Source organism: Macaca nemestrina, chromosome 6, assembly GCF_043159975.1.
Source record: "Macaca nemestrina isolate mMacNem1 chromosome 6, mMacNem.hap1, whole genome shotgun sequence".
Lineage (NCBI taxonomy): Eukaryota > Metazoa > Chordata > Mammalia > Primates > Cercopithecidae > Macaca > Macaca nemestrina.
This window is the reverse complement of record NC_092130.1, coordinates 111,090,256-111,110,572: the sequence shown is the minus strand read 5'-3', so window position 1 is coordinate 111,110,572 and position 20,317 is coordinate 111,090,256. Positions and strand designations below refer to the sequence as shown.

The 20,317-nt window shown below is 35.8% G+C and overlaps 1 protein-coding gene across 4 annotated transcripts in view; it reads left to right on the top strand.

Annotated features, from left to right (window-relative positions):
• The window catches only part of LOC105499472 (ring finger protein 180), a 227,131-nt gene that overhangs the window by 47,642 nt on the left and 159,172 nt on the right, over positions 1 to 20,317 (top strand). For all 4 annotated transcript variants that reach the window (XM_011772032.3, XM_011772031.3, XM_071098877.1 and 1 more), the window contains exons 4-5: positions 413 to 1,372; positions 4,373 to 4,408. In XM_011772032.3, the coding sequence (XP_011770334.2) occupies positions 413 to 1,372; positions 4,373 to 4,408 (996 nt within the window). The remainder of the gene's footprint in view (positions 1 to 412; positions 1,373 to 4,372; positions 4,409 to 20,317) is intronic.

Here is a 20,317-nt window from a genome sequence, read left to right as displayed (position 1 = left end):
ACAGTGCTTGGTATGCAAGAAGTGTATCAAAACAGACACTTTTCTGTGAGATTTTACTTGCAAATTAAGCTCTGTCCACTGATTCGCTTCCTGGTTCCATAGCATATTTTTCTTTAGTTCACACTGTATCCATATTTAACCTATTGTTCAAGAGACTCTCATTTAGAATTCTTAGGAATATTGTTTGCTTGGGCATGATTTGCAATGTGTTACTCTAAAACTTTGGCGCTGCTTATCTTTATTTATTGGAAGGCTTGTTTTATTTGCTGTTCAGTCTACTAATCAGAAAACAGAAAGCTAGCCTTTCTGTGGCATAGAAAACTTTCATGTGGCTGGCTGTAAAGAAAAAAAAAATTCTCTTCGGTTTCTTTATAATGAAAGCACTGTCTTTATTTTTCTTTGTTACCTGTAGGCCCAGTGGACAGTTGGAAAACTGAATTGCCCTTTCTGTGGGGCCCGTTTAGGGGGCTTTAATTTTGTCAGCACTCCAAAATGTTCCTGTGGCCAGCTTGCAGCTGTACATCTCTCCAAGAGCCGGACCGATTATCAGCCAGCACAGGCAGGCGGACTAATGAGACCATCACTGAAATACTTGTCACATCCTAGAGTTCAGTCAGGTTGTGACAAGGAAGCTCTGCTGACAGGTGGTGGCTCTAAAAACAGAAATCACAGGCTTTTAAACATGGCCCGAAATAATAATGACCCTGGAAGATTAACAGAAGCACTCTGCCTGGAGGTGCGATCAACATATTTTGAGATGAAGAATGAAAAAATGCTCTCCAAAGCATCAGAACCAAAATACCAGCTTTTTGTTCCCCAGCTTGTGACTGGCAGATGCACTACAAGAGCTTTTCATAGAAAATCACATAGTCTGGATCTGAACATCAGTGAGAAACTGACTTTATTACCCACTTTATATGAAATACATAGTAAGACTACTGCCTATTCCAGACTAAATGAAACGCAGCCTATTGACCTTTCAGGCTTGCCTTTACAATCTAGTAAAAATAGCTGTTCCTTTCAGAATCCATCCAGTTTTGATCCTAGTATGCTGCTGCAAAGATTTTCAGTGGCCCCCCATGAGACCCAGACACAAAGAGGAGGAGAATTTCAATGTGGTCTAGAAGCTTCTTCAGTGTACTCTGACCATACTAATACTAACAATCTGACTTTCCTGATGGACCTGCCCTCAGCTGGCAGGAGCATGCTGGAGGCCTCAGACCAGGAAGAGCACCTCTCCCCTCTGGACTTCCTGCACTCAGCCAGTTTTTCATTGGGCAGCATTAATCAGAGGCTCAATAAGAGAGAAAGGAGCAAGTTGAAGAATCTAAGAAGGAAACAACGAAGGCGTGAAAGATGGCTACAGAAACAGGTAATATTTTTCAAAAGAGTTTACTAAAAAATCTGTATTATAAATACTGGAGTTTGGGGAGTGGAGCTAACTTTCAACATCTGTATAATAAAAACTTGGTTTTAATAATTCTGGAAATGCTATTTCTAAGTGCACTCAATAATCATGCAGCTGTATTATAATTGGCATGTATAACCCAGTCTCTATGCTTCATGCATGTTTAGAAAAAAACCTCTTTTTCCCAATTCTGGTAATATTTTAGAGGGATATTAATCTCTAATTAACACTGGATTGTTTTTTACTATATTTTAAATGTTTTACATGTTAGGATTGTTTTGCAGTGGTTTTATTTTGGGTTAAAAATGTTTTTTTTTTTTTTAATTTTGGGTTGAAAAAATGTTTCTCTAAGTAAATTCAATCAGGTGACAAAGTCATTCACTTTTCATCACTTTATAATAGGTTAAGTGGGTATTTCAAGGAGCCTTAATCATGGGCTCACACGATCTAATTATGATTAACTGTGCTAACTTGTGAAAATTATCTAAAGGCTAGTTTACCCTTACTGTAATTTTGTAGGAGACTATGCTTCTCTATGATTTGATCTACTTCAGTGCCCATAGTAATATGCTCCAGAGTAGGATGTGTGAAGGAACTGAACAGTAAATGTTAGGTGCTATGGAAAGAAAGCAATTAAAGCCAATGGATGAGATGCTCATGAACATTTGAAAGTTTGAACCAATATGTTTCTGAATAAACTTTTTTTTTTTGCAAACTGACTTTATTATCTACTTATTCATAATAGTGTCCTTATTAATCAGTGTGTTGTATATTAACAGAACTAAAATATAGAAAGCTGCAACTTGATATATTAGTTTTTTCTTTTAAAAATTGTTAACTGAGTCAAATGGTATTTCTAGTTCTAGATCCTTGAGGAATCACCACACTGTCTTCCACAATGGTTGAACTAGTTTACAGTCCCACCTGCACGTTGTGCACATGTACCCTAAAACTTAAATTATAATAAAAAATTTAAAAAAATAGTTAACTAAACTTATGGCTTATGATTCTAGTTTTGACTCAATATAATAAAATTACTGCATTGAATGTTTCAGACTGAGTGTTTTTGCCATCTTTCAGTTATATAGTATAATTATTTCTATAGGTAATTTTTTATTATATTTTTGGTTGCTAAAATGCATTTCAGTTTGGTTTGTTTACAAGTGATAGTGTAATGTGACATCAAAGCATATATTAGAGAATGTAAAAAATGAATGTGTTTTAGCATCATTATAACATACTTCATAGTTTAACTTAACTGAAACTGCAAAGTTCAAATTTTTCATTGAGACTTGACCTATATATAGGTAAATTGGAGATGGTCATAAGTTAAGTGAATATTTAGAAAGAATATTTTCAAAATGATTAATGTAATGTAGAGGGCTCTAAAATAATTCTGTAGCAAATAGAAATGTAAAAGAAGTATGAAAATTATACTTCATACTGTAAATATATGCAAATAACATCTTTGCAATTTAAAAATGTGTTTAATTCTTAGGCTAGGTAGTTTTGAAAACCTCAGCTACATGATTGATCATTTTCCATCATAGGAATACTCGTACACAGTTTAGAGCAAAGCAAGTATAAAGTTAAAGTGGTTTTTTTTTTTTGTATAGATGAAGTTATTTGTATTCATTCACATACATATGATATAGCTTAGCTAATTGATCAGAATTAATGAGTCTTAGACCTGTTGTCACAGGTCAGTATAGGAAGTGACATGGCAGGATCCTACTGAGTTTGGTAGCACAGAAGCTACAGGCAAACAAATACCCAGTGTTTATTTAGCACAGAAAATTTTGACGTGTATAGCAGCACAGAAATTTTGTGTTAGTGATGTAAGTATACATCGCAGTTAGAACCAGAATAATTACAATTTTTAAGTCTGTTTTGCTAATTCAAGCAAAAAGGCAAATCCTAAAAAGAGTAAATATCTGAGACAAATTAATGGCATAGGTGTGCAGTTTCATTCCATATTTAATAAAGATTGTGTGAACACTTATTAAATGCTTGTTTGGGATACTGTGTCTGAGTAATGACTTCAGTACAGATCGATCTTGCCTTTTTTAAAATGAGGATAAACATATAATATGTAAAGTAAAAGTTACTATTATTAATGATAGCTTTAAGTTTAGAATAATTGGTTGATATATCTGGATTTCTGACTTTCACTTGAGGTTTTTAATAAATGTTTGTAAGCTAGACATCTTTCAGTGATCTATACCATGACAGAAAGCATTAATGACAGTACAAAAAGTTATTTAAATATTTGAATCTTAGGGATGTAAATGAGATGGATATTGAAGCAGACATTACAGCCAGTTTTCAGGGTTTTTGTTTAGCAAAAGTTAATTGAGCATCTACTTTGGGGGAAGACATAGCACTGAACCACATTTAACCAGCAAACTTCTTTTTTATCCAGCATAGTCCTTTTGTTTTTCATTTTTATTTTTTAAATTATCATGCGATAAAATTATTCTCTACATACAGCTTTATGACTTAAACACATGTAAAGGTTTATATGTAATGACCAACAGAATGGGCACACAGAACATTTTGATCACTCCCAAAATTCCCTTGTGCTATGTGCCTTTATAATCACGTGCTCATCCCGTTCCTAATCCCTGAAAACCACTGATGTGTTCTCCATTATTTTTGTCTTTTTGATAATGTTGTACAATATTAATATACTGTTAAAATATAGAATCCTATAGTATACAACCTTGAGACTGGCCTCTTTTACTCAGTAAAATTGCCTATGAGATTCATGCAAGTTGTTGCATGTATTTATAGTTTGTTGTTTTTCATTGCTCAGTAGTATTCCATTGTATGGATGAACCACAATTTATCCATTCACCTGCTGAAGGACAAGCAGGTTGTTCTAGGTTTTGACAATTATGAGTAGAACTTTTACAGACATTCATGTGCATATTTTTGTGTGAACCTAATTTTTTATTTCTCTAGGGTAAATACTCAGGAGTGGGATTGCTGGATCATATGGTAAGTATATATTTACTTATAAAAGAAATTGTCAAATTGTTTTCCAGAATGGCTGTACAATTTTGCATTCCAAGCAGCAAAGAGTTCCATTTGCTGTGTATCCTTGAAAGCAAGCACTGGTATTCTCAATATTTTAAAATTTTAGTCATTCAAATATATAGACATTTGTATCACATCATGATTTTAATTTGCTTTTCCTTAAGGATGCTGAACATATGTGCTTATTTTCCATTTTGTACGTATTCTTTAGTTAAGTGTCTTCAAATCTTTTGGGTTGGTGTGGCAGCTCATGTCTATAATCCCAGCATTTTGAGAGGCCAAGGCAGGAGAATTGCTTGAGTTCAGGAGTTCAAGACCAGCCTGGGCAGCATCGCAAGACCTTATCTCTACAAAAAAATCAAAAAAATTAGCTGGGCGTGGTGGTGTGTGCCTGTAGTCCTAGCTACTTGGGAGGCTGAGATGAGAGGATTGCTTGAGCCCAGGATACCAAGGCTACAGTAAGCGATGATTATACCACTGCACTCCAGCCTGTCTCAAAAAATACAATCTTTTACTCAGTTTTTAATTGGGTTATTTTCTTCCTTTTAAGAGTTCTTTATATATTTTGGATACAAGTCTTTCAATGAATATGTGATTTGTAAATATTTTCTCTCAGTCTGTAGCTTTTCTTTTTCACTTAATTATTTTTCCTGTAGAGCCAACCTGTTTAGTTTTTATGATGTCCTATTTCTCAAAAAACGTTTTAATAGATTATGCTTTTGTTGTTATATCTAAGAACTCTGTCTCATGCTAGGTTATGAAGATTTTCTCCTATGGTTTTTTCAAAAAATTTTATAGTTTTAAGTTTTACGTTGAGAATTAAGATTCATTTAAAATTAATTTTAATAAGTTGTGAGGCTTAAGGGGTTTATTATTTTACATAGAGATGCTCAATTGTTTCAGCACCAGTTGTTGAAAACAATGTCCTTCCTTCATTGAAATGCATTTGCAGCTTTGTCAAAAATCAGTTGTCTGAAAATGTGTGGGTGTATTTCTGGACTCTCTTCTGTACAGTTCATCTTTTTGCCTGTGCTTTTGTTAGTACCCCTTTTTTCCTGTGACTTCATTACTCTTTTTCAAAATGGTTTAGCTATTTTAAGTTTTTGACTTTCCATGTAGAACTTAAAATCAGTCTGTTTATATTTATAAAACATCATGTTGGGATTTTGATTGCAATTATATTGAAGTTATAGATAAACCTGGAGAGAGTTGAAATCTTTACTATGTTGACTCTCGTAATATGTGAACATTGTCTTTCTTTTTATGTCTTTTTATTTAAGTCTTTGATTTCTTTCATCAGCATTTTGCAGTTTCCAGCATTCAGAACCTGTGCATGTTTAGTTAGATTTATACCAAGCATTTTTTCTTTTGAGAGGAGTTCTTGTTATTTAAAACGTTTTTGACTTACAATTATTTATTGCTAATGTTTAAAAACACTATTTTTGTTTTGACTTTGTATCTTGTGTTATTAAGAGTATACATTCTTGATGTCTTTTGTCAGATTTATTCCTATTCTTTTTAATGCTGTTGCTAAATGCTAATGTTTTATTAAATTTTAGTTTCCAATTCTTCATTATAGTATAATGCTGAATGAAAATGTTGAGAGCAGAAATCCTTGTCTTTTTCCTGATATTAGCAGGAAAGCATGCATTCACCATTGAATATAATGTTAGTTGTATGCTCTTTTTCAGGTTGAGGACATTTTCTTTCATTTCTAGTTTGCTGATAATATTCTCATGAATGGATGTTGAATTTTGTAGAATGCTTTTTCTGTATGAGTTGATATGATCATGTGTTTTCAATGTTAATATAATTCACTATCAAATATTGAGTCAGTCTTGCATTCCCACCATAAACTACACTTTGTTATGCTATATTATTATGTGTATTACTAGATACTATTTGCTAATCATTTTTGAGGATTTTTTTATGCCTCTGTTGATGAAGAATATTAGTCTGAAATTGTCTCTTTGTAATATCTTTGTCTGATTTTGGTACCAGAGTATATAATACTCTGAGTGTATAGAGTATTATACTCTCTCTATATAATATAGAGTATATAATAGAGTATATAATACTCTAAGAATATAACTAAATGAGTTAGTTGTCTTTTTTTGTGTTTTCTGGAAAATAATGAGGATAACTTTTTTTTTTTTTTTAATTGAGATGGAGTCTCACTCTGTTGACAGACTGGAGTGCAGTGGCACAATCTCGGCTCACCGCAACCTCTGCCTCCCAGGTTCAAGTGATTCTCCTACCTCAGCCTCCTGAGTAGCTGGGACTACAAGCGCACACCACCACATCCAGCTAATTTTTTTTTTTTTTTTGTATTTTTAGTAGAGATGGGGTTTCACCATGTTGGCAACAATGGTCTCGATCTCCTGACCTCGTGATCCACCTGCCTCGGCCTCCCAAAGTGCTGGGATTACAGGCATGAGCCACCGCACCTGGCCGAGGATAACATTTTTTTACTTAAATGTTTCATAGTGAAACTACCTGAGCCTGGAGATTTCTTTGTTGAAAGGCATTTAACTATGAATGCAGTTTATCTAATAATTACAGGACAATCCAGGTTATCTACTTCATATTGGGCAAATTTTGATGTTGTTTTTGAAGAATTATCCAAGTTGTCAAAGTTACATATGTAACATTGTTCATAGTATTCCTTATTTGTTATTATTTTAATATCTATTGGGTCTGTAATGATAACCTCTTTTCAATCCTGATAATGATGGCGTCTCTCCTTTTTTTTCAGTCTTGCTTAGAGGTTTGTTAAGTTTATTGATATTTTCAAGGAAACAACTTTTTCAGTTGTTTTTATTGTTTTTAAAATTGTTTTACTGTTTTCAAAATTTGTTTATATATAAATATGTATATATTTACATATATTTCTTCTCTTTACTTCTTTTGCTTTGAATTTATTTGTCCTTCTTTTATAATATTTTTATGATAGAAACTTCTATTATTGATTTGAGATTTTTTTCTTACCTTATCATTTAATGCTATAAATTTACTGCATTAGCTGTATACTATAAGTTTTATTATGTGGTATTTTTATTTTAATGCGGTAAAAACTTTTTCTAATTTGTTTTGCAACTTCATTTGGTCCATCTAGTTTATCTAAGTTATTAGTGTAATTAGGAAATTGCCAATATATCAGCATTTTGAGAAAATTAATAAAACATTTAATCCTAGAGCAAAACATTTTTTTCACTGAATTGAGGGAAACTAAAGCTACCATTAGTATAGTTGCTTAGTATTTCTTAGTATTTCTAAATAATTCTATTTAAACAGCATTTCATTCTACTGTATTTGCATTTCTTACCTTTTGGCCTATTTAATATGAATAAAAGAAGATGTCTCTTTAAGGCCAGAGGACGCTGTTGTGAAAAGAGGGAGTTTTGCCTTATGTGTCTGTGGAGTATTGTACTTGAAAATTTAAAATAATTGACCATATATCATGGTTTGTAATAAATCACTGAGTCATCTACAATAATTCTGTTACATTATTTTCAGTGAGCTAAATGAATTAAGGTACTTATATTATTAAAAAGGTATGATTTAGACACTGGGGATAATAGAAGCCACTAAGTTGTATTGAAGACCTGCTTATTTGGTTTTATCTAGCAAAGACATATCTTCCACAAAGGCACTAAGTTTCATTTTCATGGATCTGCATATAGGGGTCATTTTGAAATTTTTACAGTTTTTAAAGGAGCCCATTTAATATTTCATCTCTTGATTCATCATCTTAAAATCTTATACAAATCACACTCCCAATATATATTTGATTATCTATGCAGTGGAAATATTGGAGAATTATTCCCCATTCATTCTTCTCTTCCTCAAGGAGAAAATTAATAGTTATTGAAATGAAAAGCTGCAGTAATGAAAATGTGACAATTTTGAGTTTATAATACGTTTCTTATGGTTTTATTAAACATAGAAAGTCACAAAATAGTCGTTTAGTAAAGAAGACAATCAATAGAGTAAAAGAACATCGTGACCTTTAGTCATATATTGAAACAGATAGGTATTACTGACTCTACTTTCTGTCAAATTATTATTTCAGTGTAAGTTTGTTTGTTTATTTTATGATTGTAAAAATACCTAGGACATGCTCAGTAAGTTGATAATTCTAACTTTATTCTACCTTCTAGGAAGTCATCATCTAGAATAATAAGATATAAATGTGCAGTCAAGTTAAATAAATAAAACTAAATATCTTAATTTGGCCTTTCTGCTAGCATACAGCTAAATGAGCAGGTATGGAACAAAATAACTAATGATTGATAATGCCTTTACCTGAAGTAATTATATAGATCTAGTTTTCTGATGCTTAGCACAGTACTTTGTACATAATAGATGCTCAAGTATTTTTTAAAGAGTCTTTTTTATTTTAGGATAGTTTTGGATTTATAGAAAAGATTTGAAGATAGTACAGGGAGTCCCCAAATGCTCCACCCATAGTCTCCTGGATTGTTAATATCTTACATTAGTATGATACATTTGTCACAATTTATGAACCAATATCAATACATTATTATTAATATTTATACTGTATTCAGATTTCTTTAGTTTTTACCTAATATTCTTTTTTTCGTTGTTTCAGGATACCACCTTACAATTAGTTGTCATGCCTCATTAGTTTCCTCTTGACATTTTCTCAGACTTTCTCTGTTTTGATGACCTTGGCAGTTTTGAGGAGTACTAGTTAGGTATTTTGTAAAAGACCCTTCAACTGAGATTTGCCTGATGTTTTCGCCATGATTAGACTGGTCTTATTGGTTGTGTCATGGGTTCCCAAAACTACTCCCGTATTTGATGATTCACTAAGAGGACTCATAGAACTAAGCAGAACGTCATACTTCCAGCTATGTTTTATTACAACAAAAGGATATAAACCAATATCAGCAAAGGGTGGGGTGCATCGGGTGAAATCTGGAGGAAACCAGGTGCAAGCTTCCAAGAGTTTTAGCCCCATGGAGTTATACAGAATGTGCTGAATTCCCTCAACAGTAAGTTATGACAACAGGTGTGAAATGCTGGGCACCAGGAAGGTCATTATAGACCAAGTAGCAAAGGTTTTTACTGGGAACTGGTCACATAGGTACCCTCTATCTGGCACATACCAAAATTCCAAACTTCTGGAAGGAAAACAGGTGTTAAGCATAAATCACATTGTACTGTTTAGGCACGGTGAGTCACTATTATCAATTAGGATGATGGGAGCTCTCCCAAAGTTCAAGTTTCTGGATGACACAAGGGCCAGCCTTGTAAGTGAAGACAAACATGCCATATTATCTCTTCTCTGCACATGAATTTCGGGGAGGAAGACTACAGAGATAAAATGCCATTCTTTATTAGAAGAACACGTACTATCAACATGAGTTATCACTGTTGATGTTAACTTGGGAATGTTTTGTAACAGAGAGGAAAAATAATTGTCATGCTTACATATCTCTTACATTAGTTTTCTATTGCTGCTATAACAAATCATTATAAACATTGGTTAAAATAACACAGTTTTATCATCTTATAGTTCTGGAGGTCACAAGTCTGAAAATGGGCCTTATGGGGCTGATATCAATATGTCTTCTGGAGGCTCTGTAGTAGAATCTGTTCCTTTCTTTTTCCAGCTTCTAGAGCCTACCCTCATTTCTTGGCTTGTGGCCCCCTTCCAGCCATATGGCATCACTACAACTCCTGTTTTCTTTCATCTCATCTTCTCTCTGACCCTTTTAAGGACCCTTGTGATTACATTGGGTCTACCTGAATAATCCAAAGTAATTTTCCCATCTGAGGGTTCTTAACTTAATCATAGCTGCAAAGTTCCCTTTCCCATGTAAGGTAGTATATTCACAGGATCTTAGACTAGGACATGGACATCTTTGGGGAGTCATTATTCTGCCTACCTCACCTTTCTAGATGCCAGTTATTTTTCTGAGTGCATTATTTCATTTAATTTGACACAATTTTAGAGATAATTTCTATTATCCCTATTTTATAGATGGATAAACTGAGTCTCAGAGTGGTTAAATAACTTCCCTAGGCCTACAAACCTAATATGTGATCATAGACCTGTGTCCCAAAGTTTGTGCCCTTAACCATTACTCCACAGCCTTTCAAGAAAGAAAGTTTTTCTCCCACATATTTTATCTTTTTTTGATGATTCAGAAAACATTTTACTATCATATATCTTTATTCTTCATTCATCCTTTCCTTCATGTAACTAATGATCACTTGGTAGTTTACTCTTTGCCAGAAACTGTGCCAAATATTGAGGATACAACAATGAATGAAATATTATCCCTTCCTGGAAATGGAAGTAGATAGGGGGAGACACATGAATTTCAGTAATCATTTGCTTGGGTATTTGCAGAAATGTCATATCATAGAGAATTTTGGACCACAGTTTACTTAATATGTGATTGCTTTGGCCAAGACCTTAAGATGCAATTGAGAATTCTAAAGTAGTCACAAAGGAGCAAGCATGATTGGCTCTATAAGATTTCCTTCAGTTGGTCTAGGCTGGGCTGTGTGTGTGTGTGTGTGTGTGTGTACATATTTATATCTCAAGTTATTCCAGGGTCAAAAAACTATTGAAAGGAAGAGAGGTCAACAAAAAGGAATTAAAAGAGGTTTAGACTTGAGGTGATAAGAGTCCTTGACAAAAGACTTATTAACAGCAGCAAAGAGAATTCTGACAGATGTTATAGAGGGAAAGACAGCTGATTTCAGTGGTTGCCAGGCAGAGAAGGGTAGATAAAGAACCATACTGGGAGAGAGAAAATATTTTGATCCTATGCTGTCCAACACCTAATATAGGTCCTGGCACCTAGTAAAATGGTATAAATATTTATGTCCAAGTAATGTTTAGTTCATTCATACAGCTTTTCTTACCCTGCTATTGAGAGAATGAGAGTTTTGATTACGAGCAATGGGGAAAGAGAAAATGGGAGGGAGAAATTCTAGTGGTGAGATGATGACAGCAGGTTAATATTTAATGAGCTTTACTATATGCTGGGTACAGTGGAAGGTATTTTACTTGCATTACCTGATTTACATGAGCTACTAGGTCACTGGAGTATAGGAAAGGTTTGAGAAAGGAGCACTGACCTCCTCAGGCACTGGGGTGAAATGTCAGTTGGGAGGTAGGAGAACAGCAAAGATGCATGCATGCTGTCTTTCCCAAGTGCGATGGTTTGAACGTGTCACCTCCAAAATGCATATGTTGCCTATGTGATAGTATTCAGAGATGGGGCCTTTAAAAGGTGATTAGGCGTGAGGACTCCTTCCTCATTAATGGAATTAAAGCCCTTTTGAAACAGGCTGCATGCAGCATTCGGCTAGCTTGCTCTCTTACCCTTCCACCTTCTGCCATGTGAGGATGCAGCAAGAAGGCCCTCACCACAGCAAATGCTGGTCCCTTGACCTTGGGCTGCCAGCCTCCCAAACTGTGAGAAAATCATTTTTTGGTCTTAATAAATTACCCAGTCTTGGGCATTCTGTTACTAGCAACCTAAAAGGAGTAAGATGCTAAGTTTTACGTAAAACCAGCTTGTTAGGGGAAAAAAAATCAGAATCATCAGCTAGTCTCAGAGTAGTAACACACACAGAAAACTGGAATTAACCATTTTGGTCTGAGCTTAGTGCTAGCTGTGTTTGATGAATAGAACTAGGTGATACCTTCAGCTCTTTTGGCCTTATGCATAGGAAAGCCTGTCTTTTGTACATTCTAAATCTGCACAGTTGGCTTTATTTACCATGTCAACCAAGATAAACACTGCCAACCTGTTTTTCTCTCTCATTGCTCCATGTCTGCCCTTACCCATTTTTAAAACCATAGTCACTTGCTAGCAGTGCTTCCTTGTCCTGTTTAAACCTCCTTAAAACTTGTCCCATGTGGAGATGCAAATCTTACCTACTCTTCTCACATGTGGAGACCTCACAATATCAGCCTCCATGTGCCCCCAAACTGGGGTGGTACCTAGAATCCTCTCCTTGGCTCAGCATACCAACTAATTATCCCCTGGGATTCCTTTTTACAAAGTAATATTTTAAAGTTTATATTTAATCTTAGAAGCAATATAATAGTGTCAGAGAGCTGAAAACTGAAAAATATATTTAAGCATCAATCATTAAAAGGCCAAATTTGGCGAGGCATGGTGGCTCTTGCCTGAAATCCTAGCCTTTGGGAGGCTGATAGAAGAGCACTGCTTTGAGCCCAGGAGTTCAAGGTCAGCTGGAACAACATAGTGAGACCCCCATCTCTACAAAAAATGTATACTTAGCCGGGCATTGTTTTGCAAGCCTATAGTCCCAGCTACTGGAGAGGATGAGGCAGGAGGATCGCTTGAGCCCAGGAGGTTCAGAGTGCAGTAAGTCATGATGGTACCATTGCACCCCATCCTGGATGATAGAACAATACCCTGTCTCAAAATAAAATAAAATAAAATGACAAATTTGAGGGAGTTGTTATCTATGAAGGGGAAGGAGAATGTATTCTGGAATGCTATTAGTTATGTTTTATTTCTTAAGCTGGGCGGTATTATCGCAGATGTTATTTTCTGTTCTATTTTATGTCTCCAGTATTTTGTAAAACATTAAAAAATCATTTTAAGTCATTACCCTAATAATAACCTTTTTATTCATTACTTTGGTGCAGAATCTTAGATCGCTCACCTTTGTTCTCCTTGTAAAGCTAGAGGGAAAATCTCCAACAGATCATGTAGCCAAGTATTATTTTACCTAAGAGGCTCAATTTCAAAATAATGCTGTTTAAATAATCTATCAGAAAAAAAATTGAATAATAATCCATGACCAAAACTTTCTATTATTCCTTTTTTTTGTTTTTTGTTTTTGATTTTTTAGACGAGGTCTCACTCGGTCACCCAGGTTGAAGTGCAGTGGCGTGATCTCAGCTCACTGCAGCTTCTGCCTCCTTACCTCAAGGGATCCTCTCACCTCAGCCCCCCAATTAGGCGCGACTACAGGCACACACCACCAAGCCCAGCTAAGTTATTTTGTATTTTTGGTAGAGATATGGTCTTGCTATACAGGCTGGTCTTGAATTCCTGGACTCAAGCGACTCAGCCACCTCAGCCTCCCAAAGTGCCGGGATTACAGGCGTAAGGCACCGCAGCTGGCCTAAAACTTTCTACTAAAAAATAATTACATATCTGTGCTGTCCTGAAATATGCTATTTAGCTCTTAAATTCTGTGCTTTTGTGACCCTCTCTGAAGTGCTGGTTTATAACGGTGAAATGGATCATCTTGTTTTTCAACACCAGAGGGCACCAAATTCCCTTCTGGAGCAAAACAATCAAAATAATGTTTTCCATCAAAGAACTTCATTTACTGGGGTAGAATATGGATTGGTGTATTTTCAGTCGTTTGATAACCGAAAACGTAAAAGATTTTGTGCTTTATGAGAAAGGGTTTAGAGAATCGTAATAAGGCTTTCTCTTGCTATTAATCTGTCTCTAGCTAAGAATCTGTCAATGCTTTTGCTAAACTGCTTTTCAGGGACATTTATTGTATGTTTGTCCAGAGGGAATAAAACAACTACTCTGGGTTAATACTTGGGATAACTTATTTTTAAGGGTTAGGGTTAGACACATCATGTATTCTGGTTTCAAGTTTCAGGTAGCATGTGTAGTTTTCTGAAAATAGGCATTTCCTCTAAATTCAGCATAAAATCAGTAGCAGGTATTGTGCTTCAGTGTGGATTGAGGTGCTGGTAGAGAGGAGTGAAATGATGTTAGCTAGTAGGTTGCAGAACCATTCATATACATTGATGTTCAGCAGAGTTTCTTAACTTGGGTTTGGTAAATCATCCTTTTATTCATCAATAAAAGTGATTGGAACAAAGTCACACCACTCAATGACTTCTTGTCACTAATTATACCTTTTTTTGTCCAATGAAAACATTTAAAGATATTTTTGCATTGTACATTAAGTTGTTTCTGGTTGCTGAATTTTTTCCCTTTTATCTCTAGCCACAACAATGGATAGTCTATTTAGGTTGTCTGATCCGTAGGAAATACAAATGAGGCAGCTTCCATAAAGGAGCAGCATAATCCAGTGGGATAAGTGCCAAGCATGTATTTTAAGGAAATGAAGGGACTAGCACTCTCTATGTACTTTGATAGTATGTTCATTTGCTATTGCCACTGTCACAAATTAACACAAATTAAGTTGTTTAAAACACACACATTTATTATTGTTCTGTAGGTAAGAAGTGGGAAATGGTTGTCATTAGACTAAAATCAAGGTGTTAGCAGGACTGCATTTCTTTCTGCAGGCTCCAGGTTAGAGTCTGTTTTCTTGCCTTTTCTGGCGTGTAGAGCCTGAACCTTGGTTCATGCACAGCTTCCATATTCAAAGCCAGCAATAGCCGGTTGAGTCTTTCTCACAGTGTCATCTCTTTGTTTCTGACTCTTCAGTCTTCTTTTTCCTCATTTAAGGACCCTGTGATTACACTTGGACCCACCCACTTCATCCATGATAATCTCCTTATTTTAATGTCAACTAGTTAGCAGCCTTAATTCCATTTGCAGTCTCAATTCTCCACTGCCATTTAACATAATAGATTCACAGGTTCGAGAGATTAGGATATGGGCCTCTTTGAGGGGAGGGAGGGAAGTAATATTCTGCTTACCACAGATAATTTTGGTGGAATTTGAGTCAGGCCAACCTTGAAAGAGAAGAGGTAGATACTACTTGCAGGTCTTGACAGCTTCTAGAGAAATTAATGTTTTCTCTAACCTTCTTTGGAATTTCCACATTATTCACTTCTCTAGTTTTTCTTGGGGTTCCAAAAATGAGTATGTGTTCTGGGAGGCATAATTCATTATGTATCTACCATTAGTATCATAATTTGACAGAAATGATCAGATTAGTCCATTAGGTCTTGCCTAAGTAGGACAAAGGGCAATTAAGTTTACATGGCAGAGCTGGATCAAGAAAAGTAAAAGGCACAAGGCATTGTTTGAAAAGGCTCAGTGGGCTCTGAAAAGAGAAAGCCGCATGAAAGCAAGGGCTGCTTAGGTAAAAGGTGTAGCACTAAAGATAATATTGACCTACCTCACAGTGTTGCCTGGAGCCAATCTGAGTAAAGAAACATTAGACAATAAATCACATCTTCTTGGTACATAAATAACATCCAAGTAGCACAAAGCTATGCCAAGACCTTCAGACTGCTAGTGTCCATTTTGGTCCATAGAAGTAATGACAGTCACAGACTAGAGGTGTATTAATGACAAAGACAATAGATTTCATTTGGGATGCCTGTGTGTGTGAGGTTTTTGTACTTATTAATGAGCAACGTGCCCTGAAAATCCAATTTTCCTCATGTTATTTTGAATAAACTAAGTATATGTGCAAGACACTCCATTTATCCTCAAATGGTGGAAATTTAATGAAAACTAGATGCCACAGACTTGCTGAGTTTGATGAGGAAGAGTTGTGCTCTCTTTCAGTTAATTCATTAGTTATATAGGTCCCAAATCATTATGCGAAATGTTGAAGCCAGAAGTTTGAGTTAGCCTTTAAACTAATCAGTAATAGTTTGGGGAATAGTGTATGTTGTGACATGTTTAAGATTCTCTTCTTACGCAGATGCTAATTGCTGAGTTTTGCTCTACCAGCAAGCTCTGGAGAATTTTGTGCCATCTCCTTGATGCAGTGCTATCATCTTACCTATATTAGGTGAATACGTTTATTATTGGGGTTAAGCCTAAGGAAGAAGGAAAATAAAGCAGTGTTCCAGAGCAAAAAGCCTTTGCAGCCACTACAGACATTTATGAGTCAAAGAGTAGTGCTCATCTCAGCACACATGAAATTATAGGAAAATGTTCCTTTATTTTAAGTGACCAGTCTTTGTGTTAGGATATTTTGCTTTTTAGTAACACTTAGATTTTATTAGTTTGGAACTAAACACTTGAGAAGTCAAAAATCTTTGACTGCTTGATTGGCACCTAATAGTAACTGTTGTCATACCAAGCGCCAGAGGCTTCCTGTCTATTAGATAGTAATAAATACTGAGAATGTAATGGCTTCACCTTTATAAGGGTCCCAGAGCATGGAGGTTTATATTTCTAGCCTTGTGATAGAGGATAGAGCTTTACCTTAGGAACATATTTAGGGAAGAGATGGATATTTTCATCTCTTTGGATTGGTTTCTTTATGCCTTACAGAAATGTGTAGTGCAGTGGTTCTCAAATGTTCATCTGTGGACCAGCTGCATCAGAATCACTAGGGGAGATTTTTTACAAATTCTGCAGACATTGTGAGTATTATAAGTCTGGGATAGGCCCCAGACAGTTTTTTTTGTTTATTTGATTCTAGGCTGGAGTGTAGTGGTGTGATCAGAGCTCACTGCAGCCTTGAACTCCTGGACTCAAGTGACCAGACAATTTGTATAAGCACTCCAGTTAATCCAAGTGTGTAGCCAGGCCTGGTAACTCTTACATGTTTGTTCTAAAGTCAGCTGCAGTTAAAGTTTAGGAGAATAGTTTCTCCTTAATGTTATTAGACTAATATCTGTCAGAAGTCGTAAGATTGATATTGATGAATGAAAATGAATAAACCTTCTTAAACGGTATGCCACCTCTAAAGGATTGACTTCAAAAATATTTTTACATGGGAGTCAAAGAATGGCAATAATAATAGATAGTAACAGCAGTGGTAACAAAAACAATAAACATTTACATAGTGTCTACTATGTGCCAGGTACTGCTCCAGTCCCTTTGGATATATTATTCACTCAATGTTCACGGCAGCCTGTAAGGTGCTTACTTTATTATTACCATTTTACATATGGAAGTTAGATATTTTGTCTGGGGTCACCAAACTAGTAAGTGGTGAAGCTTGAAATCAAACCTTGGCCATGAGGCTTAAGAAGCTGTGCTCTTAACCAGTATGCTGCATCCTCTGCTTATCTCATGATTTCGTTATGCTGTGGAGGTCCATAATGAGAAGCAACATAGTTAAGTTGGTTTAAACCGTGGGCTTTTGGGGCAGACACTGCACAGCACTGAAAGGAATCATTTAGGTGAATTAATTACCCTTTCTGGGGCTTAGTTCTCTCTTCCAAAAAAATGAAATGTAAAATGTATTACTATAAGGTTGTTGGTAAGGCTAAATTAAGAAATGTTTACAAAGTGTTGAACACATGGATCTTACATAAGTCCCCAATCATTGATAGCTACAATTATTATAAGTGTTAAAGCATTAGACAGTCAAGAAGTCTAAAAAATGAAAAATTACTGGCCAACAGGACTGTCTAGAATGCATTGGTAGGTTAGATTTCAGCAGTTACAGGGCTCTGTAGCAAATACAGCAGCCAACATAAATAATTTTTAAAGAAGCTAGAAATGAAATAAAAAGTAATGTAATGAGAAATTAATAATTACCATTGAGAAACATAATTACAAATGACAAAAAGGTACAGCTTTTGCTTATGGACTGTATACATACATTCTTTCCTAATTATCATAGGAATTGTGTGCAAGCCTCTGAGAAGAAACTGTAGACCAATGTGTATTGAGTAATATACGACAAAATTTGTGAAGGAAACTGATAGGATTGGGAGCTGCAAGAAGCCAAAGATTGTCCACTGTGCCCATGGAATTGCCATTGTTTTATTCCTTTACTTCCCTAATAAACTTACTCTAGGAACTTGCCCCAAATTCTTTCTTGTGCGAAGTCCATTTAAAAGAAAAAGAAAAATTCAATAACCTTCCTGAAGATTGCAGAGTCACAGAATGTTGGAACTGGAAAGGAACACTATGCCTGGTTCTTCTTCACCACCACTAGAATTGAGACCCACTGCCCTAAATAATTTCCTAGCACTCCAGATGAATGTCCTGGTCTGGTTCAGAAAACGTATCATACTACCTGGCTTGTAATTGGAGAGAGGCAATATAGTATATTGGAAAGAAAATTAGAAATGTCAGTAGTTTGAGATTGGAGTCCTAACTCCCCTTTTAATTTAGCTGTATGCTCTTGTGCAACATGCTTAATTCAGCTGTCTTGGTTTCTTCTGTGTATTTACTACCTTGTCCACAGAAACTAATAAATAAATCTCATTTTTTTTTTCCTGTTAAAGACTAATTAAAGTTTACTAACCAAGCGCAGTGGCTCATGCCTATAACCCCAGCACTTTGGATGCTGAGGTGGGCGGATCACTTGAGAACAGGAGTTCAAGATCAGCCTGGCCAACATGACAAAACCCCATCTCTACTAAAAAATACAAAAATTAACTGAGTGGGGTAGCATGTGCCTGTAGTCCCAGCTACTCAGGATGCTTTGGATGCTGAGGTGGGCGGATCACTTGAGAACGGGAGTTCAAGATCAGCCTGGCCAACATGACAAAACCCCATCTCTACTAAAAAATACAAAAATTAACTGAGTGGGGTGGCATGTGCCTGTAGTCCCAGCTACTCAGGATGCTGAGGCAGGAGAATCACTTGAATCTGGGAGGCAGAGGCTGCAGTGAGCCAAGATCATGCCACTGCACTCCAGCCTGGGCAACAGGATGAGACTCCATCTCAAAAATAAAATAAATAAATAAAGTTTACTAACATGGTCAGTGACAATACTATGACCTTAGGCTTTCTAATTCATAGTCCTATATGGCTGGGCTTTCCAAATGGCAGTTACCCCTTCTTATTTTACCTTAATTCTACATAATGATTTTGTTTAAGATATTCCTTTAAAGGGCTATGTCATAATGTTAAGCAAAAAACAAAGCAGGGGGCAGATACAGTAGCTTACACTTGTAATCCAGTACTTTGGGAGGCCAGGGCAGGAGGATTGCTTTATCCCAGGAGTTTGAGACTAGCCCTGGCAACGTACCAAGACCCAGTCTCTACAAAGAACAAAAATAAAAAAATTAGTTGGGCTTGTTGGCATGTACTGTAGTCCCAGCTACTCAGAATTCTGACGGGAGGGTCACTTGAGCCTGGAAGGTCAAGGCTGCAGTGAGCCATGGTCGTGCCACAGCACTCCAGCCTGAGCAACTGGACGAGACCCTGTCTCAAACAAACAGACAAACAAATATAAAACACCAAACCAGACTATAAGAGTATCTTTATAGATAATTAAATCATCGATCACAATCAAAAGAATTGCAAGAAAACATCAAAGATTTACAAAGATTTTTTTTCTACCAAATACTTAAAATAAGCATGAATTTCTTTTATTACAATAAATAAACAGCACTATTTACCCTTAGGATAAATATATACATTTGCCAAGGTAGCCATACTCTGGGACAGGTTTTACACACTCATTTTGTGAAAATAGCTATTCTCATAGTGATACTGGATCCACCTACAATTCCAAAGTTTTCTAGGATAGACAATGCCGTGTTGAAGTTCTTCCAACTTTGCCTGAATTTCTATCTAAATTTATAGCATCATTTAGCCAATTGCCAAAGCTAGAAACCTGGGAATCTTTCATGACTTTATTTCCTTCATTATCCACATATAATTAGTTATCACATTTGCATATAATTGGTTATTTTTAACCCCTTTTGCTTTTAAACTGTCTCTTTTCTTCTCTACTCCCACTGTTCAAGATCCTAGTTAAAACCCTTACTATCTCCTTCTTGAATTACAGTTAAACTATACTTGGTTATGACAGTTTTTTGCCTATAAATCTATGATCACCATTTATGAAGGATAGTGTCCAAATTCATTCATATTTTAGCCCCACCCCACATTTCCTTTTCCATCTTCTTTCACTTCATGTTCCTCACCCCTTCCTGCCACTTCTCTTTGGTCCAGGCTTCTCTTATTTCTCTGAAAATGGCATGGACTTTAGTGCATCTGTAAGTAGTCCCTCTGTTTTGCTTTCTCTACC